At 60.7% G+C, this 24,135-nt stretch overlaps 2 protein-coding genes across 9 annotated transcripts in view; both read right to left on the reverse strand.

Annotated features, from left to right (window-relative positions):
• IPO13 (importin 13) overlaps positions 1-14,226 on the reverse strand; it is a 33,430-nt gene extending 19,204 nt beyond the window's left edge. For 2 of the 7 annotated variants that reach the window (XR_008450946.1, XM_054072834.1), the window contains exons 1-3: positions 13,926-14,225; positions 12,814-12,963; positions 3,488-4,224 (exon numbers count right to left, since the gene is read on the reverse strand). Coding sequence is in view for 6 of the 7 variants with exons in the window: in XM_054072834.1 (XP_053928809.1) it covers positions 3,488-4,224; positions 12,814-12,963; positions 13,926-13,988 (950 nt within the window). In the remaining variant the exon portion in view is untranslated. Of the gene's footprint in view, positions 1-3,487; positions 4,225-6,761; positions 7,211-12,813; positions 12,964-13,925 lie in introns of those variants that run through there. The other 5 variants (XM_054072838.1, XM_054072837.1, XM_054072835.1 and 2 more) reach the window with 4 other exon arrangements.
• Positions 14,227-15,982: 1,756 nt separating this feature from the next.
• On the reverse strand, positions 15,983-23,361 carry ARTN (artemin). 2 transcript variants are annotated; one of them, XM_054072843.1, is made up of 4 exons: positions 22,864-23,361; positions 17,968-18,038; positions 17,646-17,835; positions 15,983-17,252 (listed from the first exon to the last, which is right to left on the reverse strand). In XM_054072843.1, the coding sequence occupies exons 2-4, from the start codon at positions 18,031-18,033 to the stop codon at positions 16,816-16,818; spliced, it is 693 nt and encodes a 230-aa protein (XP_053928818.1). In that variant the 5' UTR covers positions 18,034-18,038; positions 22,864-23,361; the 3' UTR covers positions 15,983-16,815. The 2 variants fall into 2 exon arrangements, with proteins under 2 accessions (XP_053928818.1, XP_053928817.1); XM_054072842.1 differs by lacking the exon at positions 22,864-23,361 and adding an exon at positions 21,591-21,687.
• Positions 23,362-24,135: the final 774 nt, after the last annotated feature.

The raw sequence follows: 24,135 nt of genomic DNA on the forward strand, positions 1-24,135 counted from the left end.
AGTGGACCACGAGCAGCCTGTCTACAGCAGCCGATGACTGGGAACACAAGTGAAAGAGCCTGTGAACGTGGCAGCCACACGGTGACTTAGCCTTCCTGAGCAAGATTTGCTGTCTTGGTATTTAGCAGCTGAGCAACTTTTTCTTTGGAGTTTGTCCAGCCCCTTCTCAAAGCTCAGTGAACTGCAGCATCCACACCTCCCTCTCCAGGACCAACACCTCCTTCTGCTCTTCCCATAACCCTCCCCAAACCACACCACAATGCAGGGACAACCTGCACAGAGGAGATATGGGCAGCTCACAAAAGACAATCTCATCCTTCCTGATCCAAAATCTGAGCTATGTCCTGACGAGTAAACTCAATGTATTAAAATCCTGTTTCTAACAAAGCTCTTGGAAAACTCTTCTAGTGAAATTTCTCTTCAGGAATTCAGCACCAGATGCCAAGACCAGGAAAGGATGGGTTGGACACCTATGTGATCCCACCTGGACATTTGCAATCCCACCAGATCCACCACTGCAGCAACCCCCTGCTGTTTTCAGAAAACAGTATCAGGCTCAGTGTCCGAACCCCAAGCACTGCAACTCCCACCATGGGCATACACCACTTGGAGGTCCCTCTCCCTGCTCCAACACCACCCACCGGGCTGCAGGAGCATGGCCAAGTGCTGCATGCCAGCTCTTTCTCCTGCAGCACGTGCTGTCAATCTCTGACCTGCTTAGCCAAAGGATAATCCTCAAACGAGACTGAAAATCCAGCCCAAGCCTTCTCTGCAAATGAGATGCAACAATATCTCTGCTCCTGCCCCTCCTGCAAATCAGGAGCTTCCCATCACCCTCAAGAGCAGAAGTGTGCACTGAGCCAGGCCTCCAAGGTTTCTTCTCAGGACACCACAGCCTAACAGAGGAGCCGTATCCAGACTCCAGCAGTGCCCAGTACACCTCCTTCTCTGGGTGCAAAGAGCTCCCAGCTGCCCAGCAAGCAAGAAAATCAAATGCTTCGCACCTCTGAACCTCTGCTGCGTCACCTCCAGTAACACCTCGGAGGCAGGAAAGCTGCCTACTGCTGCACGCAGGCAGGGAAGCTGCCAGCACAAGTGACTTGCCCTGAGGGTGACCCTTGCCCTTGAGGTCCCACCTGCCCTTCTCCACCTGGACTTAGGTGGCAGCTAACTGCCCCCGCGCTGAGGAGCCTTGGGATGCCTTGCATGGTGGTGCTCCCCTGTGAAGATGACCCACAGGATATCTAACCCCCAGTGGCAGAAAAGCTCAGGAGCCACTGAGCTTTCTGCTGAAGGTAGAAGCACACCTGTATGATCACCTCCACTGCAATGTCAATGACCCCAACTGGGAGGGGGTGAGGAGGAAAGACACAGGGTCCATAACACCCAGGGGAACCTGTGGGAAGGTGGGGAGCCCTGAGATTAACCCTCTCACAGAATGATGCCCTGGAGAGCACCATGTTGGCAGCCCAATTCCAAGGATGCTCTGAATCTGCTGGCAAGGGCAGCGGGGAGCCAGGCTCCTGCAGAAACAAAGGCAAGAGACCGTGAAGGAAGAGAGGCTGAGAAGCAGCAGGGATCTCCCAGAGTGTTTAGAGAAGATGCAGAAAGGTCAGGAGACTCCCTGGGGGCTTGGGGAAGAGCTGGATCTGCTGCAGATGAGCAACAAAGCCAGAGGGGCGGGACAGTCAGCACCAGGCGAAGCAGGAGGAGAGATGCAGGATGGAGGACACAAGGAACAAAAGGGAAGAGAGAGTCCACCAGGGCTAGGAAGTGACAGCTCTGTGAGCTACCCTGCTCCTGGAGCTATCCTGGATCACAGCACCGAGCACAGTTCTGCTCCTCCCTGGAGCAGCTGACACCACACGCTGCCTGGCAGGGTGTCCCTGTGACAATGCCACTGCTGTCCTTGTGACAATGTCCCGCATCCCAGGAGCAGAGGCAGCGCCAGGCTCACACACACTGGGCAGCCTTTCAGGCCAGCTGCCTGCTCTGTCCTGGCCACTGTCCGCATGCCTATGGACATGGAGGGTGCTCTGAGGTGGCTGATCATACCTCCAAGGAGAAGGATGGATACCAAATGCCGATGATGCTGTAAGGGAGCCACCAGTGTGGCAGGATCCAATGGGGTTAGAAAACGCACGGCACAGCAACATGGAGGCAAAGGGGAAACTCTGCTGTCAGCCATGCTCCTCTCTTAAAGTGACTCTGAAAGCTCAACAGAAAGCTTGGACTTTTAATGCAACTGAAGAACAACACTGCAGGGCCAGGCTCCTGCACACAGATGGGGAATCACAGCCAAGGGACTCCTGAGACTGAAGGGAAATGGAAAGGACGAAGGCAGCGAGTCCAACATTTCAGAACTGCAAGTCGCCTTCTCTCACCTTGTCGTTTTTTGTACCAATCCTGCTACAAGAGCTGGGGTTGGCACACAGCCATGGCCTGATATGAGGAAAAGCTGCTTGTGGTCACCTTCTGAACTCCAGCAAATAAAGCAACCTTTTCCCACACCTGACAATGCATCAAAATCCTGCTGGTTTCCTTTGCACACCGGGACTTGCAGTCCCCCGACGCGACCCCCTTGTCATCAAGGAGCCGGAGTCCTCTCGAGCTGAGGACCACATTGGCTGCCCCTACTCTGAAGCCAAGAGGAGGAGGAGGAGGACCAGAGCTCACAACCGCAGTGGCAGCAGCATCCGCGCCACTGCAGAGGGTTGGAGCCTGCGCGATGCACAGCGATGCACAGGGATGCACAGCAGCAGCAGCTCAGCTCAGCCTTCAAGGAAACCCTCCTCTTCGGGGGAAGGTTGCTAAGCAGCCAGGAGGGGATGTGGCCACGGAACCGGAGATGTACTTTCCTTTCTGAAGGCATCGGTCCGAGAGCTGAGAGCAGCTCAGACATCACAGCCAAGCAGATGAGCTCAGAGCTCTACAGCACCGCCCCAGCAGGAGCTGCCCCAGTCACCAGCTCAGCTGCTCCTGGGACAGCCATGGCCACAAACAAAGGATGAGTCCTCAGTTGGCATGAGCTGCTGGAGCTAGGAGGAGGGAGAAGACTGACAGGTCTGGTTTTATTATCTCCGCTTCGCATCAGCTCCCTGGGTGGACCAGCAGCATGAGGCAGAGGAGGGTCTCTGAACTGCGGAGCTGAGCAGCTGCTCTCTGGTCAGGCGCTACAGGGTCTCACGCGAGGAGCCAGAAGGGAGCATCCTCCTCTCCCTGGGAGCAGGAGGGTGGAGATGGGCTGCAGCAGCTCAAGACTAACATGGCCCCCACAAGTCAACCACAATGCAAAGCCTTCCAGGACCAACCATCCGAAACCAGAAGCCTCTGTCTGCTTTTAACATCTCCCACTTCCAAAGCCTGTCATCATCACCTCCAGGGCCAATGGTAGCTAGAAAAAAAACTGAGGTTTTTCCTTCCCACCCCATTCCTCCATCAATGCCCACAGGCACCAGCCTGCAGCGCATCAAGAGGCTGCCCTTACCTCTGGGCGTCGGGCTGGGAAATGGCATTGACAACAGCCTCCACTGCTGTGTCGAAGAGTTCAGGGTCTCGCAGAGAAGTGAAAGCTGCCTGGATCAGGTTCTCGCAGTCCATCAGCGGGATCTCCAGCTGCACCCAGCTGGAGAAGCACTTCAACACCTTCTGCTTGATGAAACTCGGGGAGTCCTGCTGCTGCAGCAGCTGCTCCAGCAAAGGGAAGACAGAGCCACACTCCTGCGCCAGGACGCTGCGCACCTGGCCCTTGCGGTACTGCGGTAGGCGGCTGGTCTGAAACTCCTCAGGCAGCACCGTCAGCAGCTCCAGCAACGCCAGGCACCGTGCTCGCCCGTCCACGTTGGAGTCCTCCGCTTGGAACATGCGCACCATGTCTGCCACAGCGCAGGGCCAAGCCTCCGGCATCATGCTGAGGGCCAGGGAGGCCAGCGCCACGCACAGCCGGGTCAGCACGATCTTGGAGCCGCTGGCAAAGCGGGTGATGTGGGTAAAGAGTTGTGTCTTGAGACTCTCGTACTGGTCAGCCGGGATGTCATTCCAGTAACGGGAAATTTTAATGTGCAGAGCGCTGGCACCAAAGTACTGGATCTCGGGCACCTTGTCCATGTTCAGAAGCAGCCAGCTGAAGTGCCATGCCTGGGGGGAGACCTGTGCCTGCATCAGCCATTTCTGAGCCAAGTTCTTGTTCTCAATGTTTGGGTCGTAATACAGCTGATGGAGAGCCTGGAAGAGAGAGGGAAGCATCCTAGAGCAGGTGAGCAGCACAACGGTGGCCGGTCCTGGCAGGGGAAGGCGCACGGGGCAGGCTCACCAGCACAGAGCCCAGTGCCCCAGCTGCCCGCCAGCCACTGCTCTGCAAAGCCAGCACCCTCCCCATGTCAGCCTGCCTCAGCTGGCCTCCCTCCTTGGGCTTCGGGCAAAGCAAGAGCAATCTGGCAGTCGGCAAGGACCTGCAAAGCATTCTTCCTCTCCTAAAACCTTAGCAATGCCTGCAGCAACAGGACAACAGGTAATGGTTTTAAACTAAAAAGTGAGGTTTAGACGGGATATTAGGAAGAAACCTTTTATGCTGTAAGTGGTAAAACCCTGGCACAGGTTGCCCAGAGAGGTGGCAGATGGCCCATCTCTGGAGACATTCAAGGTCACGTTGGATGGGGCTCTAAGCAACCGGATTGAGTTGAAGACGTACCTGTTCACTGCAGGGGAGTTGGACTGGAGGACCTTCGTGGTCCCTTTCAACCCAAACCATTCTATGATTCCTCTCACATAGCACTCTAGAAATTTCTTTTCCTTAGTCATCTCCCGTCCTCACCTTCACTCTTGCCAAACCCACCTGCTTGCTGATGTACCGTCATTGCGGTGGGCACAGGACCCCTCTGCAGCACAAGGGCTGTAAGGGACAGGGCACACTGGCACTCCTGCTTTTCACCCGCACTCACTCCCAAAAAGATGCTGTGAACGCATCAACTCTCAGAAAGTACGTGTGGTTCAAAGCTTGTGTCCAAGAGCCCAAGGAATGCAAAAGCTGCTGCAGATATCTTCATCTGTCATGTTATACAGAGGCCTGGAAACCCACAGCCACTAACCTCAGGTATTAATCCCTCCACGGAGTCCCTTTGAAGAATTCCCAAACACGGTCAATTACAGCGGAGCCAGGAGAGGTGGCATCTAACCCTGCCTCTGCCACCACCTCCTGCAACAGTCTGGGGCTGCTCATTCCATCTCTCCGTTTGGAGGAGGATATCACTTACCTGCTCCAACAGATTTGGGAACTCCAGTTACTGCTTTGCAGAGCTCAGATCCAAGCAAACACCCTCATGCAGGCTGCAAGGCTTTATTTGCAAAGGAGTATCGTATAGATCTTAAGGCCAACATTAATTAGTTACTTATCCTGCGTGGGTGTAACTGGTAGCCAGCGATGCCCTCACACATGGAGTGGGACAGAACTACGCCTTGCCTGAACTTCACCTTCAAGCAGCAAGGTTTTCTGCCTGGTACGGTGTGTTTCATTTCAAATCGCTGACTGCATACACCAGGAACAAGGAAAAGCAAGGGCATTTGTCAGGCTATCAGGCACCCGTCGCACCCCACTATCAAACTGGAGGATGACTCCAGCAGGTGCAGAGAATTTTTTGTGTCCCCATACTGGCTCCAGGTTTCAAATATCCTCTTCCTCCTCCCCCCTAAAAAGCTCTACGAAATTCTTGTGTGGCTTTTGTACCAAGGAGAGGATTTGAACCCTATTTTTAAGCATGCAGAGCTGGCAGCCTGGGGCACAGGAACAGCTTCCCAAGCAAGCGCTTGTGCCTCCCGCTGCTTCCCAGCACAAGACCAAAGAGCAGGACAAAATGGCAGGAACCTTACAGAGACGGTATTGCCTGAGCCATCATTTGAAACCCCTCTGTTCAAGACTTTGTAGTAGAGGGAAATGAGGATAACCTTTTTTCTTAAGAAAGAAAGAGGTTATGACGTGTGTCATAGGAGACAGAGCCAGCCGGCATGGGCTGCAGAGAGACAGGCGTCTGTCCCATTAACAGACGTATCCCAGCACAGAAAAGGTTAACTCTCGATAAGCAGGACACGGAGAGAGAGAAATGCGTCCCAACAGAGTGGCCACGGGGAACTAGCGCTGAAACCTCGCTCTGTTCTGTTACCTTGGACTCTTGCCTGAGGCCTCACTTCGCTGCTGCAGCAGTGGTAAGCGCTGCCGCGTCCCCCATCAAAGCACCAATTTACTTCACTACCAAGCAGTACCTGCAGATGTGCTAAAAGTTCAACCACTCCTCGGGGTAGGAACCTGGCTCCTACCTCTGCTCTCTTGCTGAAGACTGAGTCATCCTGCAGCAGGGCTGGAGCTCCCAACCGTCTCCTCCATTACCGGCTCAGCCTCTTATTTCCTCTCAGCAGAGCTTGCTGCTTATTTTCTTTCCAAAAAAAAATCTCACCTGAGATTCCCAGTGTCGGTGACATCCCACTCTTCTCCTTTTCTGCTTGCTGGGCACTCTGATGAGATGCAAAGGCTGGCAGCGGTCCCCTGCACCTGCCCCTCACCCTAGGGCCCGTTCCCACCTCCTCTCACCCTCTTGGTTTACACGCCCATGCATTCCCTACTTAATTTATTTCTTCTATGTTGAATAGTCTTCCTTCTAGAAAATTTTGGGGGAGAAATTCCTTTGCATTATATGTTACGAGGCTCAATCTGTACACACGCCCCAGGAGCCCTAACCTCTAACCCAGTACAAGGTTTGCAAACCACGGACCTCACCACGTGTGGAGGATGGACCTGACCTCCAGCGCTGAGTTTCCAACCCACAGGTTCCCCAGGCGTTCACCTCTGCTTCAGGGTTGCTGCTTCACGGTCTCATGGTGGGGAGCTGCGCAGGGAACGCGTGGCGCTGCGCACACTCCAGGCACACTGAAACGAGTCCCCAGAGGGACGTGCACGTGGGGTGAGCCTCATACGGTGCCGTGGGTGATGGGGAACACGGCAGGGCAGCAGAGCGGGGGCTGGCTTACAAAGCCTGCCTGCTGGGAAGCAGCTGCAGGCTCATCCTCCTGCCTGGCGCTGCTGGCTACGGCTTGATCCTGCCAATGCCTCCAAGGAAGCAGACCCCAGTGCTTTCATGGGATCACCCAATTGAAGGGAGAGGAGCAAGCGACCAGGCAGAGCCCCACGCAAGGCTGAGGTGCAAGCATCCCGCATGCAGCCCCAGCAGGAGAGACTCTATAGCCTTGTCTAAGCCAAAAAAATGGCTGCTGCATCCTAATGATGGCAAAGAGGGAGGATTATCACAGCCGCTCCCCTCGACACTCATGCTGGGGAGATGTAACTACCACTGCATTAGAGGAACGGTGAGGACACAAGTCACAAGACCCCTTCCCAGGCCGGGTCACTTTTCCAGCCACATGGACAGCTTTTCCACCACCACCATCATCCCAGCACCTCATCTGCACCCCTCATGCTCCGTCTACCCTGCAGTGCTGTCCGCTTTCACCAGTGAGCTCTCTGGAGAGGGGTCCATCGCCCAGCAACACCGCTCCAGAGCGTCGCTCCTCCTGCAGGGAGCCCCTGGGGAGGTTTCCAGCAGAGGCGCCGGGGACACGCGCCGGAGCCGCTGCTGCTCTGCACCTCAGGGAGAGGGCGAGTGGTGAAATGGCAAAGACTAACAACCACGCTAAGTTACTCAGAGGATGAAGGCAAAGCTGATGCTGAAAGTCATGCTGCAAGCTGCTGGAAGTCAGAAGAATATTCTAGAAAAATGTGGCTGCTGGCTTTCTCACCCTTCGTCCCCAGCCTGGGAGGGGACCAGCCGTGGCACCACAGCAGTTCCTACCTGCATACAGGACACCACGTAGAGGTAGGCAACGCAGCATATGTCCCATAGCTGCCAACAGCGCACTCCATCTGGTGCTCTACACAAGGGAGAGCTTTCTAGAAGACCTCCAAGGATGGGCATCAATATTGAAACCATCCAAGGCCAGCTCAAAGCAGCAGATGGCACCCCTGGGAGAAGGTGGTTCTTTCCCTAACCTACCACACACATTGGCTGAGCACCATTCTCTGCTGAGAGCACGGGACAGGAGGCTACAAGGTACTATGCCCCGCAGAAAGGTACCTGAATGCCCAGCACACTCCTTTCCAGCAAGGAAAACCACCATCCTCATCTCAGAGGCAGGCACCAGCTGCCTTTGGGCTTTGACATAAGCCAGCACTCTCAGGCCCATCAGGAAGAACTGGAGATGATGAGGGGAACTCATTAGCGCCAGGAGAGAGAAGCAGAAGGCATGAAATTGGTCAGTGAAATCTAACAGGGAGGCTTTGTGCATTCTGATTTGAACGGGTGGCTGCCACCAGACCTGCCTCCTCTGCAATTAGACCTGTAACGTGAGAGCCGGTAAACAGCCCAGCTGTCAGCTATGCCCTTTGGCCAGGAAAGGAGCTTCCTCCAACATCAGCTCTGCTTGGTTGAAAAATAATTCAAGACCCTTACAATGGCACTCTTCCTTGCCCTAAAAAGCTGTGGCCAAAGTCTCAGTTAGGCTCTAGACCAGAGTGGTATCAGCGGCTCAAGACAGCCAGAAATAAGCTGCCCTGGGGCATGAGAACTTACCCAAAAGGCACAGGTCAGAGGTCCCGCACTGGTCACTTTGGACCAGTCCAAGGCGAGCTACTGCCAAGCAAAGGCACCTGATCTTAGCTCGCATTCTGGTGCCACAAGAGAAAAGGAGCTGCTAACAGCACTTCCCAGCCCTTACCCCTCGGAGCTTCTGCAGGGAGCCCAGAGCCAGCAGGATGTCTCCCTGCCTCTCCCACTGCACTGTGTAAATCCATCGATACAGGGTCCCCAGCAGAGAAGTGCTGTGTCTGTGCTGTTTGTGGAGCGACAAGAGGAGCCCCAGACATGCGACTCCAGCCCCACAGAATGGGGCCATGCTGCCTGCCATTCCTGGGGGGCTCCCTGGGGAGACGGATCCCCTCCAGGGACCAGTCTACTTGAGCTAGCAGAGGTAACAGCAGCTACAGCTCTGAGGTCTGCAACCCAGCAGGAAAAACAGCAAGCTGCAAAACAGATTCCTGTTCTGCTCCTTGCCCGGTGCCCACAGCCAGGGCACACCAGGGGCAGCAGTGGCCACGGCCCCTCGACAGCCACCAGCCTTCTTCCAGCAGGATGCTCAGGATGTCTCCTGCTGCAGTCTCTCGCTGTCCTTTCTGGCTGAGTGCACTCACATCGCCAGCGCTCCAGGCCTGCGATAGCACAGCCATTACTACGGCTCAGCCAAGCAAAGGGAACGTCATCCCTGCCTCCCTCCACCCCAGCGCAGCAGCCATCCTGCCCCCATCCTCCCCTTGCCACAGCGGTGCAGGCTGAGCAGCCAGTAGCCCCAGGAAGGTGGCAGCCTGCCGAAGAGCCCAGGAGAGCAAATGGATGCAAAAGAAAGCCACCAAGCGCTGCCAGGCATGCCGCTCCAGCTCAAGGCACCCTCACCTTACCAGCAGCCCCAAAGAATAGTGGGGTTTTTCCCACTCCTGGTAAGAGGTGCTGCCACTTCACACCCCTCTTTGAGCCCAGCTTGCTCACACCAAGTCCTCGGCTGTCTGGAAGAGTCTGCAGCCCAGGCATGGCTTGACAGCCTCAGCATCCCTCCTGCTGCTTCGCTGCCAGCAGCCCTTTGCAGAGAACGACGTGGTCCCCTGCAAGGACAGCGGCTGTAGGAGACACGTGCTTTCAGCAGGGAGGTTGTACAAGCAAAGGGTGAGCAAGAACAGGGAAGAACCCTGGGAGCACAGAGCCCAGGACAAGATGCCCAACCAAACATCTCTGCCCACCATCTCGTGCTTCTACCCATCACTTTGGTGAACAAGCCTGCAAGCATTCTGAGAGGAATCCCTGCATCCAAGTGCTCATCTCACCCATTCCTGCTCGTTAGGATGTTGGAGCTGAGATGAGGCTCCGGTGACGGCTCTTGTAGGGCAAAGCCAACACTGGCAAACACAAGGTGCTGCCATCTCATCCCAACACCACTGTGCCACAAGAAGCAGCAAGGTGTCCAGCCAAGGTTGGCCCTGGGTGGAGTCTGCTTTTGCAGTGAAGATCTGCCTAAAGGCTAAACAAGGTGGCTTCTCACTTCCCTCAATTTTGCAAGAATGTCCCCTCCCGAGGCCCCTCTCCTACCATCCCCAGCATGGCTGCCACATCTCACGTACGTGGGCTGCCTCCAAGGGAGAAGGGGCCAAGCTGCTGCCAATGGCGCACCAGACAGGGCATGCCATTCCCTACCCCAAGGTATCCATCATTCTCTTGATCAGTTTTCCAAAGACAGTTGGTAACTTTTTTCTGAATGAAGAAAGCAAATGCACTTGGGTTTCTCCTCCCCGTCCTCCTGGGTGGAAGGCAGCCCCGGCAGCTGCCACATCTCTGAGGCTCAGCATCTCCAAGGAGCGGTGATCAAAGCCACCCCTCTCCCATCACAGCAGGCTCCGGTTGCAGCTCCATGACACTCCACTTTCCCATCCTGCCAGAAAGACTCCGTGCATTTCTCAGGCACCTCCAGAGAGGCACATGGCAATCTGGAAGGCCCAGAGATGCCAGAACTCTAAAGTGCAAGGGAAAAGACATCACTGAATATTACTAACACCCCAGAGGATGAGAGGCAGGCCAAGGAAGGAAAGACCTAGAAGGAAGAAAGCAAGAGGAAAAAAAAAGAGGGAGAGAGCAGGCACTTGGGAAATTCACAGAGGAATGGCACTGCCTTCTTTCTTATTTCAAAAATGGGGATACTGTTGGGGTAGATTCATCTGCACCGAAAAAAGGTAACGAGTGTCTCACATCTCTCTTCTGATGTCCAGCACGGCAGTGTTAGGTGCTGCCTCCCCTGATGTGGGGGAGACCAAAAATGGAAGGCACAAGTCCACGCAGCACGGCCACGCCAGCCTGCTCGAGCTGTGCCGAAGCCACAGCAGCATCTAGGTCAGGCTTGGGAGGAAACAAAAAGCAGCCAAGCAGCCTTCAGCTGGGACCGGGGCGCGCTGACACAGCAACTGTACGGCAACAGCTCACCCACAGCATGGCCCTGCTCCTTCTCTGTGGCACAGGAGAGCTCCCTACGGAAAAATGGAGCAAAAAAAAAAAAAAAAAATTCAGGGAACAACTTTCAGATGGCTCCTGAGGTGCAGCACCTGAACCTGACACCTCCTGATGAACAGAGGCAGCTGCCTGGCTGTCGCCTGCAGGCTTTCAGACCTGCTGGATGGCAAAGGACAGCATGGGCCCAGTCTACCGCAACCACACCCTCCTGCCTCCTTGCAACTGCTGATCACAGCTGGAGGGATCTATTTGTCCCTCTGGCAGAGGTCATGCTGGATAAATACAGCAATGATCATCTTCCGCTATAAAAGGCACCCAGAGCCCTGCAAAAGCGCAGGGGCATTTGCCCAGCCCACCGCAATAGTAAACAACAACAGGGGGTAAAGAAGGGTCCTCCAGAGACATGAAGTATCTCCATGAAAACCATCAGAAGAGCGTGACGAGCACTGTCTCACCAGAGATTTCCCTGGCTACAACCGCCACACGTGAGGACTTCCACTGCAGGTGACCCTCTGACTTAAGAAATAACCAGTTCCTTACACGGTTCCTAACCCCAGCACTTTTTACAAACTGACTCAGAGTGGAGTCAAACTCTGACTTCACTCAGTATTCAGTGTTATTAATAGAGCCATACATAAAACCTGTCAGGCAGAAGAGCCCAGGACAGTACAAGATCATTTATCTGCCAGCATCACCTCTGACAAAGCAGTCTACCCACCAGCCTGGCCCCCAGCAAAGCCCACCTTTGTACCAGGAACACCCCACAGCCCTCCCTCGAAAAGGCAGATACAGGAGGACTGTGAGCGGCTGAACCTCTGAGCCTTTTCTGATCCCACTCCACGTTTCTTCCCTTGGGCAAGGACCGTGCTGCCGCCCCCAGCCAGCAGCTCAGAGCCTCACTGCAGTCCACACCTTCAGAGGACATCACCAAGATGGTAAAGCCTGCAGAGGTCGGGAGAAGCTGGGTAGGCTGAGGGAGAGGAGCTGAAGCATCCTAGAGGGCAGCTTTGCCTCCTCCCAGGCAGCAGGAGACTAAATCCAGAGCAGCACAGTGAGGACAAGCTGCCTCTCAGCATAGCCCCATCGCGCCGGGCGCCCCCCACCCTGGCACTGCCCACCCTTCCCAGGCAAGTGTGCGCTTCATTGTTGGTGCAAACAAAGGAGTGGTTTATGTCTGCCGAAGAGAAAGGAAATCAGAGGCAAAACCACCCAGCAGCCCTGGATATGTGCAGATTAAGCTGCAGAAGGTTGCATTAATGTAGCATTTTCCAGACATCAGTTAATCCCCCCGCCACGCTCTGTCTCCATCGCCCTGGCAGAGGTGGGCTGCCTCACCCGTGGCCACAAAGGCAACTGGTGCCCAGTTACAAACCTGACATCCCGGATCCGACACCCCTCACCAGGACAGGAAAGCTGCTGGGGAGAGATGGGTGAAAAACGCCAGCTATGTGCCCACCAGCACAGCCGTGGGCATCGCTTTGGCAAGGAGCTCGATCTATTCTTATCGAGGAAAAATGAGGACACTGGGATTCCCACTGGCTGTCTGGGGATCGAGCTATGGATTGACAGGCTGTCAGTCTCTGAATGGATTTCTGGCTACAGGGTGAGCAGAAGGGAGAAGAGATCTCTTGCTATTTGCCCTTCAGGGATGTGTCCTTTGCTGCCCTGCCCCCTCCAAGATGGCCCAAGGGAAGGGTTTTGCTCAGCTGCCCCTCCAGGCGCTCACTGGGGTGCCCATGGTCTCCATGATGAACCCCAGGTCATGCAGAAGCCTCCTGGAACTCTTCTCAGCAGCAGCGTGATGCCAGCAGGCCTCAGTTTGCCATAGCCATTCCCAGGATCCCAGGTTCTGGCAATCACGACCTCGCTCCTGCAGCTGCTTAGCAGAAGCACGGGGGCTGGATCAGTCCGGGGTTAGAGAGGCACAACCGGGCCATCCACCCCCTGAAGCTTTTTATCATCCCTAACTCCCAACAGTTCCCAGCACCAGGTGAGAGCATCTTCCTTGACTGATGGAGACACTGATGATGCTGCGGGCAGCTAGGACTGGACCCGTGTGCTCTACCTGCCCGGAAATCCAGAAGGACACCCGTGGGAGACAACAATTCCTCTCTTCTGCTCCCATTTCTGCTACATCATTTTCCCTCCCCAGGTTGCCCCGGTGCACGGCACCCGGCGGCTCCTCCTCCCGGTCCCCAGTGCGGGCAGGGAGAGAGAGGATGGATGCTGCCCTCGGTGCGGGTAGGGAGAGGATGGATGGATGCTGCCCTCGGTGCGGGCAGGAGGAGAGGATGGATGGATGCTGCCCTCGGTGCGGGCAGGAGGAGAGAGGATGGATGCTGCCCCCGGTGCGGGCAGGGGGAGGATGGATACTGCCCCTGCTGAGGGCAAGGCAGGGGTAGGATGGATGGTGTCCCCGGTGCGGACAGGGCAAAGCGTAGGGCTGATGGATGCTGTTCCCAGTGCGGGCAGGGGGAGGATGGATGCTTCCCGTGGTGAGGGCAGGGCAAGACGCGGGGGGAGGGATGGATATTGCCCTCGGTGCGGGCAGGGGAAGGCTGGATGCTCCCTCCGGTGCGGGCAGGAGAAGGCGAGGGGGGAGAGATAGATACTGCCCCCGATGAGAGTAGGGGGACGCTGGATACCGCCCTCCGTGCGGGCAGGGGGAGGCTGGCTGCTGCCTCTGATGAGGGTATGGCCGGGGGAGGCGGGATGCTGCCCCGCCGCCCCCCCCGGCGCTGCCGAGCCGGTACCCGCTCTCCCCGAAAGCCGCGGGCAGCATCAGCATCCCCCGCCCCGCATCCCCGCGCCCCGCCGGGCTCGCAGCGTCTCGCTCACCTTCTCCACGTTCTCCACGGTGAAGTCGAGCCCCTGCGGCGGCGCCTCCGCCCTCCGCTCCATGGCTGAGCTCAGGAGGCGGCGGCGGGCGGGCGACAGCGGCGGCGCACGGGCAGCCGCATCGCGGCGGGACCCGCCTCCCGCCCCGGCGAGGGCGGTGGCACCGGCTCGGCCCGGCTCGGCCCGGCTCGGCTCGGCCCGGCTCGGCTCGGTGCAGCGGGCGGGGCGGGACGCGCTCCAGGGACACCCCGAGCCGCAGCCCCGGCCCCGGCCGCGCCGCAGCCCCGCAGGCACCGCGGGCAGCCCCGGCCCTGCCAGCGCCGCGCCGCACGCCGGGACACGTAGTCCGGGGAGAGCGGCCCCTGCCGGCACCGCCCGCACCGCCCCTCGCTGCCCGCAAACGGGGCCGGTTCACCGAGCATCCCTGCTGCCCGCAAACGGGGCCGGTACACCGAGCATCCCTGCTGCCCGCAAACGGGGCCGGTTACACCGAGCATCCCTGCTGCCCGCAAACGGGGCCGGTACACCGAGCATCCCTGCTGCCAGCAAATGGGTGTTCAATGCACTGAGCATCCACGCTGCCCGCAAACAGGTGTCCAGCATGCCAGGCATCCCCGTTGCTGGCAAACAGGTGTCCAATACACTTGGTTGGACTTGATGATCCAAGAGGTCTTTTCCAACCTGGTGATTCTATGATCCCCTCTGCCGGCAAACAGGTGTCCACTACACTGAGCATCCCCATTGCCAGTAAATGGGTGTCCAATATGCTGAGCGTCCCCACTGCCCGCAAACGGGTGTCCAACACACTGAGCATCCCTGCTGCCGGGAAACAGGTGTCCAATACACTGAGTATCCCTGCTGCCAGCTCACGGGTGTCCAATACACTGAGTATCCCTGCTGCCAGCTCACGGGTGTCCAATACACTGAGTATCCCTGCTGCCGGTAAATGAGTGTCCAATGCACTGAATGTCCCCACTGCCGGCAAATGGGTGTCCAACACACTGAGCATCCCCACCACCGGCAAGTGGGTCTGGTACACTGAGCATCCCTGTCGCTGGCGAATGGGTGTCCGATACACTAAACATCCTTGCTGCCCGTAAACAGGTGTCCAACACACTGAGCATCCCGGCTGCCAACCCATGAGTGTCTGATACACTGAGTATCCCTGCTGACAGCAAATGGGTGTCGAACACACCAGGCATCCCCATCAGGAGTCCTGCTCTTCACCCACCTCCTACTGTCAGCCCATGGGTGTCCAACATGGGAATACCCAGCAGGAGCTGTCCTCTTCACTGCCTTCTGCCCTCCCACTGCCAGCAAAGAGGTGTTGAACACACAGAGCATCCCCAGCAGGAGCCCTGCTCTGCACCCCCTCCCGCTGCCAGCCCACAGGTGTCCAGAACACCAGGCACACCCACTGCCAGTCCATGGTGTCCAGCAAGCTGGCAATCCCGTTGCCAGCTAATGAGTGTCCAACACACTGGTCATCCCTACTGCCAGCCCACAGGTGTTCGACACACGGAGCAAGCATGCTGCCAGCTCACGGGTGTCCAATACATGGGGCACTCCTGGCAGGAGCACTGTTCTGCACTCCCTTCAATAGCCAGCCCATGGTGTCCAACACGCTGAGCATCCCTGCTGCCAGCAAAAACCGTGTCTAACACACCAGGCAATCCCAACAGCCAGCCCACCAGGTTCCAACAAATTGGGCACCCATTGCAGCAGCCTCACTCTGCACCCACTCCCGCTGCCAGTCCACAGGTGTTCAATACACTGGGCATCCTTGGCAGCAGCCCCACTCTCCACCGCCTCCTGCCCTCCCGCTACCTGCAAATGGGTGTCTGACACACTGAGCATCCCAGCAGGAGCCTCCCTGTACCCCCTCCCACTGCCACCCCTCAGGTGTCCAACAAAATGGGCACCCCTGGCAGGACCCCCTCTCTGCACCCCCTCCCACTGCCAGCTCACGAGTGTCCAACACACCGGGCAGCCCCCCATCACAGGCACACGCAGGGGTTGGACAAGCAGCCCATCACTTTATTGCTACAGGAAAAGGCGACTGTACAAAAATAGAGTTTATCCCTCAAATATTACAAATAATAGAAAAAAAGGGGCTGGGGCACGGGGCACCAGGGCCGGGGCGCTGCCCAGGGCTTCACCGCAGCGCTGGGGTTAAATTACACCCGGCTCCCGGGGGCCCAAAGTCATAAATAGGAGCTGCCGCTCAAGAACAATAAATAAATAATTTAGAGTAATAAATAGTTTAGTGGTGCAGCACTGCGGGAGCAGCAGGGGGACCCTGCCACCCCTCTGGCAGCTGGGCAGGGGTCCTGGCAGATGCCCGTACCCCGCTGTCCTGCAGAGCACCGGGGGCTGTTGCCAGCCCAAGTGTGGGTCCCCCAACCTGCACAGGCGCAGTTCGGCCCCACTGCACCCCTGCCCTCTCCCTGCAGGGCAGCACCGGCCACTGTCGGCCCCAGGGTGCCCGAGGGGACAGGGGGTTTTGCCCCCTTTCTGTCTCCCTCTGATGCTCACCCCATCTCCTCTAAAGCAGGGGTGTGGCAGCACCAGTCCAGGTGGGGCACAGGTGAGGACACCAGGAGATCCCTGTGAGCAGCAGGGATGCTCCGTACTCCTTCCAACTCCTCTCCCAAGGCTGAGCTGGGTGCCACCCAAGCAGGACCCCATGTAGCTGGCAGCAATGAGCGCGATGCGACTCAGCTGCCCACCTTCCATCATGGCTCCAACTTGCTTTGGTCCCTCATGGCCATGTAAAACCAGGGGCACCCGCCTCTGCCAGACCTTTCCTCCGAGCATCGGCGCTGCTGGGTACCACAAGCCAAGATGCGCCAGAGTGCATTGAGCTGGGGCTGAGCCTGCAGCCCCCTCCTCAGCCAATGCAGCTGCACTCGGCCGCCGAGAGCTTCTCCACCGTCTGCCACGTGTTCTGCACGTCCATGAAGGAGACGGCTTCGTAGCGGGTGGGCCGGCAGCAGGGGTGGCTGAGGACCCGCTCCTGCGGCCCTGGGGTGATGAGCTGCTGCCGCAGCAGGCTGCCCAGTGTCAGGTCATAGTTGCTGCGCGCCCGATGGCAGGACCCGCTGCAGTACTTGAAGAGCACGATCTCGTCCGAGTTGAAGCCCAGTCCCAGGTCGCGCACCTTCACCATCAGGTTGCGGATGTGGCAGTTGCGCCCGCGGCCCCCCCGCGAGGGTTTCCGTGCCCCCTTCTTGGCTTTGCTGGCACCCGGCGGTGAGCGCTCGGCACGCAGCAGCAGGTCCTCTGCCAGCTCCGTGGCGCTTGGGCCACCTGTCGTCGCATTGTCCCCTGCATGCAGAGTGGATTGCATCGTCAGACCCTGCCCCATCCCCGCCACTCTCCCAGAGCCCACCGAACCCACCTGCCTTCACCGTGACCCACCAACCCCTCCTGACCACCAACCATCATGGCACTGGCTGGGTGCCCATGGGTGGGTGGGTGCCTGGCCAAACACCTTCTCCTCCCCAGGGCTCTACCACCATCCCCAGCACAAATCATGGGGTCCCATGCATTCAGTCCTCCCATGCCTGGCCCCGATGTACAGATGCAGCCCCACACTGGCTGGGGGGTCCCCACTGCAGCTCGCATCCCCCCATGCCCTGTGCTTGTGCCCAGATTGAGCATCCTGTGCATAACACCGGTCTCCCCACCCCAGGGTGGCATCCCTGCCCCAACACACACCGTACAGCTGGCTCCAAGCAGCGGCGAGTGGTACCTCCACGCCGTCCTCCACAGCTGGGCTGGCAGTGGCCATGCCCCGCGGCGTGGGAGCCACATCCAGCGTCTCATTGCAGTGCGGCGTTCGCAGGGTGCCCGCAGCCAGCCCAGCCAGCAGCGAGAGGATGGCGAGGAGCCCCCACAGCATCCCCTCCTGCAACAAAGCACAGCACAGCAGGGTGAGGCACAGCCAGGGTCCCCACAGCAGGGACAAGGCTCCATGATCTGGGGATGGGGACAGGGATGCGTGGTCCTGGCCATCGTGGCCGGCCGGGCCTGGGCTCACCTTGGGCTGTGGATGCGTGGTGGGTCCTGCAGGTCTTGGCTCTGGTGGCCCCGCTCGCTGGTCCATACTGGCTGCAATTGCAGAGGTGGGGGTCAGTGCCCACGCAGAAGGGATGGGGAAGACATCAAGCTGGCAGGATGGGAGCTGGAACACCCTGCCCCTGCTCTAGCATGGCATGCCACTCCCTTCCTTGCCCCCAGCAGTCCAAAACACCTCCTGCACCCTCTACACGATACCCCATCCTCCTCCTCACATAGCCAGGCACCCTTGCCACCCCGCACACCCCTCTCGGAGATGCAGCAGTTGCGGTGGCCCAGCTTTCACCCAGAACGTCTCCTCTGGGGGACACAGCCGCCTCCCCGTCCGAGCGGCCTGGGATGCCAGGCTGGGCTGGGAGGCAGCAGCTGGGGCTGAGAGCACTGCAGGGGGGGCCCTTTCCCATGGCCCTTCCCTGGGAATGTTTTTCTTGCTTGTGGTGGGAGCCTGACCTTGGGAACTGCAAACCCATTAGCACAGGGTCCCTGGGTGTATCCATGGCACAGGCTTCCCTGCCCGCTGCCTGCAGGGAGCTGGGAGGCGCAGCCTGGGCCAGCAGGGCCGCGAGGGGCAGGATGAGCAGGCAGGTCCCGTGGGGACACGGCTGGCTGTGGGGCACCATGCTGGGCTCAACACCACGGTCCTGCATCCGCTGCCTGACACGCACCGCGGAATTTGGTCCCTGCTGCACATTGTCCCAGCAGAGCAGCAAGCGTGGTCTCGGGGGAACGATGTCCCCAGAGAGGTGCAGGACAACTCCATGGCTGCAGCCATGTGTTGCGTCTCCTTCCTCAGATCCTCCAGGATGCAGGGGGGGCCCTGTGCCCCAGTGTCCCAATCCACAATCCCCCAGAGGTGGCTCCCAAGGTGGCTTGAACCCTCTTCCACCCATCTGCTCCATCCCCTGTCTCTCGGGATGGCACTGTCCCCTTGGGGTTTGGTGGCATCCTGCAGCAGGAAGTACCCCTGTCCCCTCCATAGCTTTTCCCTGGCTCGTGCCAGGTGTTTCCATAGCAAAGCTGGGACGGGACAGGCTAGGGAGAGTGCTCCTTGCCAAAATACAAAGGGACTGAGCTGGGCAGCGGTGGGACAAGGAGAAAAAACCAGTCCTCCCAGCATCTTAGGGGATGTTCCCCAACTTCTGTTTGCCAAATCTGGTGCCACGCAGCACTCGCCACACAAAGGGCTGTGATGGGCACTACCAAGCCCGTGTGCCTCCTCCGGGCGCCGTGCAGCAGACAGGATGTGTCCCCAGTGAGGGCAGGGCTGGCAGCGGCCCCCCAGCACAGCCCACACACACACGTGTGGCTCCCGTGGCGGTCTGTGGCCCCGTGCCAGCCACCGCAGCCAGGGCATGGTTTTCCCAGGCTGCCACCCCTGGGGGGACCAGGCAAGGGGTCCCTGTGCCCCACTGGGACAGGTAGGACTCGCTCTGCTCCCCACTCCTGCGGCCAGTTGTGCTGCTGCGGCCCCTTGGCCCCAGCATCCTGGTGGGATGGGATGGGACAGGACGGGACAAGAGGGGAGAGGATGGAATGGGATGGGGATGGGAATGGATGGAACAAGAGAGGAGAGGATGGGAAGGGATGGAACAAGAGAGGAGAGGATGGGAAGGGATGGAACAAGAGAAGAGAGGATGGGATGGGATGGGATGGGATGGGATGGGATGGGATGGGATGGGATGGGATGGGAAGGGAAGGGAAGGGAAGGGGCAAGAGAGGAGAGGATGGGAAGGGAAGGGGCAAGAGAGGAGAGGATGGGAAGGGATGGGAAGGGGCAAGAGAAGAGAGGATGGGATGGGATGGGATGGGATGGGATGGGAAGGGGCAAGAGAGGAGAGGATGGGATGGGATGGGATGGGATGGGAAGGGGCAAGAGAGGAGAGGATGGGATGGGATGGGATGGGGCAAGAGAGGAGAGGATGGGATGGGATGAGATGGGAAGGGGCAAGAGAGGAGAGGATGGGATGGGATGGGATGGGAAGGGGCAGGAGAGGAGAGGATGGGATGGGATGGGATGGGAAGGGGGAGGAGAGGAGAGGAGAGGAGAGGAGAGGAGAGGAGAGGAGAGGAGAGGAGAGGAGAGGAGAGGAGAGGAGAGGAGAGGAGAGGAGAGGAGAGGAGAGGAGAGGAGAGGAGAGGAGAGGAGAGGAGAGGAGAGGAGAGGAGAGGAGAGGAGAGGAGAGGAGAGGAGAGGAGAGGAGAGGAGAGGAGAGGAGAGGAGAGGAGAGGAGAGGAGAGGAGAGGAGAGGAGAGGAGAGGAGAGGAGAGGAGAGGAGAGGAGAGGAGAGGAGAGGAGAGGAGAGGAGAGGAGAGGAGAGGAGAGGAGAGGAGAGGAGAGGAGAGGAGAGGAGAGGAGAGGAGAGGAGAGGAGAGGAGAGGAGAGGAGAGGAGAGGAGAGGAGAGGAGAGGAGAGGAGAGGAGAGGAGAGGAGAGGAGAGGAGAGGAGAGGAGAGGAGAGGAGAGGAGAGGAGAGGAGAGGAGAGGAGAGGAGAGGAGAGGAGAGGAGAGGAGAGGAGAGGAGAGGAGAGGAGAGGAGAGGAGAGGAGAGGAGAGGAGAGGAGAGGAGAGGAGAGGAGAGGAGAGGAGAGGAGAGGAGAGGAGAGGAGAGGAGAGGAGAGGAGAGGAGAGGAGAGGAGAGGAGAGGATGAGATGTGGCAGAATAGCATGGGATGGGCCGGGCCGGGCCGGAGGTGCAGTTCCCGCTTCCCCCGCGCGGCGGCAGCACGGCCCCGGGCTGCGCGGCGGGAGCTGCCTCGGGGCCGGGCTCAGCACTCTCCCCTCAGCCGCGGGAGCCCCGTCCCCGCGGCAGCTCCCCGCACCCCCGGCCCTGCCTTCCCCGGGGCTGAGCCGCGCTCCTGGGCACCCCCGGGATGCCAGACCTGCACCCCCCGGCAGCCCCCCCAGATCCTGCTTAGGGGGCGAGTGGGGGGCTGGGGCATTAGCGGGCACAGCAGCCCTTTCCAGGGCCATAACACCCTTTCCAGGGTCGGGATCAGGCCCATCCATGCGAGGATCTGCCTGGGGCGGTGAGCAGCAGGCGGGGGGGTCCCTGTGCGGGTCACCCCAATGGCCCGTGCGAGGTGGGCTGCCCCGGGGGAGGCGGCAGGAGCCTCCCGCCAAGCGCATCCACCGTGGAGGCTGTGCCGGGGCATCGCTCGCCGTGCCAGCCGCGGGAGAGGGGGATGCCCGGAGACCCCCAGGGGCACCGGTGGAGCCCGGCATCCCCGGGCGAGGAGGAGCGGCGGCGGGGGGGCGGTCAGGAAGCAAACCCCACGTGTGACGCGGGGCTGGCACCCGCCCCGCAGAGCCCGGAGACGGACACGTGGGGCACACGGGCGACAACAAACTCGGCCCCAAGCCCGGGGAAAGCAGAGCCGGGGTCACCGGACACCTCCGCCGCGGAGCTCCCCACCGCTCCCGGGGCACCGACGTGCCCGGAGGGGCGGGAGCCCGGGGCAGAGGCGGGCGGCACCGTCCCCGCGTCCCCGCCCGAGCAGGGCACCCCGACCCTTTCCCGTGTTCCCCCCGCCCGGTAGGAGCCGCCGCCGGGAGGCTGGAGCCGCCGCCGCCCCGTCTCGCACTCACCGCGCCCGCGGCGGGGACCGTGCCCCGCGCCGCCCCGCATCGCCGCCGCTCCCCGCCGCCCGCAGCCGCCGCGACGGGGCGGGGCACGGGCGGGGGACGGCGCTGCCCCGCCGGCACCGGCTCCCGGGGCCGCTGCTGCTCCCGGGGCTGCTCCCGGAGCCGCCGCTCCCGGTGTGGGTCCCGGTGCCGCCGCTCCCGATGCGCCTCGGGGTGCGGGTCCCGGTGCTCCCCGTGCCGCTGCTCCCGGTGCTGCCGGTGCCGCCGCTCCCGGTGCGCCCCGGGGTGCGGGTCCCGGTGCCGGTGCACGCAGAGAAGGGCAGCGGCGGCTCCATCCCGCTCCCGCCGCCGGTGTCAAATTCCAGCCGCCGTCACCTGACCGGCGGGGCGGGCACCGGGATCCCGACGGGCACCGGGAGCAGGACGGCACCGTGATCCCGCCGGCAGCAGGAGCCGCAGCCCGGCCCGCACCGAGCCCGAGCTCCCGCGGAGGCTCACACCTCGCCGGCACCGGGACCCCGGCTGGACGGACAGACCGACACGCAGCCCGGACGGACGGACGCTCCTCGCCCCGACAGCTCGGTGCCAGCGCTGGCAGGACGGACACACGGACACCCTCGGGGACGAGCTCAGCCCTTCCCGGAATGCTGCCCTCGGGGACCCGGCGTCGGGATGCGGGGGGGGGTGTGTGTAGAGCCCCGCGGGGACCCCACACCCATCACTGAAGAGGGGCAGAGCTCCATAGGGATCCCGTGCCCTTCGCCGGGAGCGGCGCAGAGACCCACGGGGACCTCATGCCCGGCATCAAAGGGGGAAGAGCCCCACGGGGACCCCACACCCGTCATTGAAAGGGGGCAGAGTTCCATAGGGATCCCTTGCCCTTCGCCGGGAGGGGGTTAGAGACCCACGGGGACCCCACGCCGGGCATCCGAGGAGAGGTGGGGGGGACACGGGACAGAGCCACAAGGGAACCTCATGCCCGGCATCAGAGGGACCCCGTGCCCATCACTGAAGGGGAGCAGAGCTGCATAGGGATCTCATGCCCTTCATCGTGAGGGGTCAGAGCCCCTCACGGCCCCCACTCCCATACGCCGGGGTCAGAGCCCCGCGGGCCCCCCTCGATCCCAGCGGGAGCCGGGGATGGATGAGGTGCGGGGTCCATCCCGGCAACTCCCGGCGCTCGCCCCCAGCCTCGGAGGAGGAGGAGCCCGTGCTCCTGCCCGGCCTCCCCGCCCGCCCGCGCCCCGTGCCCAGGTGCTCGCCGCGGGCTCCTTACCTCCCTGCCTGCCTCCGCCGGGGCCGCCGCAGGCTCGGGGGACATGAGTGCCGGCTGGCGAGCCGAGCCGAGCCCCTGCGAGCCCTTACGTCACCGCCCAGGGCCCTCCACGTCCATCCCGGGGCTCTCGAGTGCTCCTTGCAAACGTGCCAAATCCCAGAGCCGCCTCCGCTCGGCTCCGCTGGCCGCAGCAGCCCGAGCCGGGCAACCTCCCCCCCTCCCGGCCCGGCCTTCATCGCCCCCCGGCCCTCATCGCCCTCCGGGCTCCGCAGCCGTCCGGGCGGGATGCGAGCCCCGGGATGCTGCTGCCTGTCCCGGCATCTCCCGCTGCCTCGGCGCAGCCTCCCCCGCTTTATGTAACGCCCCGGCTGGAGCGGGGCCAGCGCTCAGCGACGGCTCTGCCGGGGCCGCACGGCGGGGCTCCCGGGGGGGCTGTCCCGGCTGTGGGACCCCCCATAGCGCGGGGGGGCTGCCCCGGCTGTGGGACCCCTCCATAGCCCGGGGGGGCTGCCCCGGCTGTGGGATCTCCCCATAGCCCGGGGGTGCTGACCCGGCTGTGGGACCCCCCCATAGCCCGGGGGGGCTGCCCTGGCTGTGGGATCTCCCCATAGCCCGGGGGGGCTGCCCCGGCTGTGGGACCCCCCCATAGCCCGGGGGGGCTGCCCCGGCTGTGGGACCCCCCCCATAGCCCGGGGGGGCTGCCCTGGCTGTGGACCCCCCCCGTAGCCCGGGGGTGCTGACCCGGCTGTGGGAGCCCCCATCGCCCTGTGAGGCTGAACGGGTTCTTGGATGCCCTGGTTGCCTGTGGGGTCTGCCCCAGCTCTTGGACGCCCCATCACTCGTGGGGCTGCCCTGGCTTTTAGACATCTCATCACCCATGGGGGCCAACGTGGCTCTTGGACCCCCTGGCTGCCCATGGGGGCTGCCCCAGCTCTCTTGGACCCTCTGATCATCCTGGCTCTTGGATCCCTTGGTCACCTGTGAGGGCTGCCCTGGTTCTCAGACCCCCCATCACCCGTGGGGGCTGACCTGGCTCTCATGGACCTCCTGGTTATCCCAGCTCTCAGATGCCCTGGTTGCCCGTGGGGGCCACCCCACCTCTTGGACCCCCCCTCGTTGCCTGTGGGGGTTGACCAGGCTCTTGGATCCCCCTGGTTGCCAGTGGAGGCTTCCCTGGCTCTTGGATGCCCTGGTTGTCCATGGGAGCTACCCCTGCTCTCGGACCCTCCGGTCACCGTGGGGTCTGCTTCAGCTCTTGGAGCCCCCCAGCAC

This window comes from Cuculus canorus, chromosome 8 (assembly GCF_017976375.1).
Source record: "Cuculus canorus isolate bCucCan1 chromosome 8, bCucCan1.pri, whole genome shotgun sequence".
Taxonomy (NCBI): Eukaryota; Metazoa; Chordata; class Aves; order Cuculiformes; family Cuculidae; genus Cuculus; species Cuculus canorus.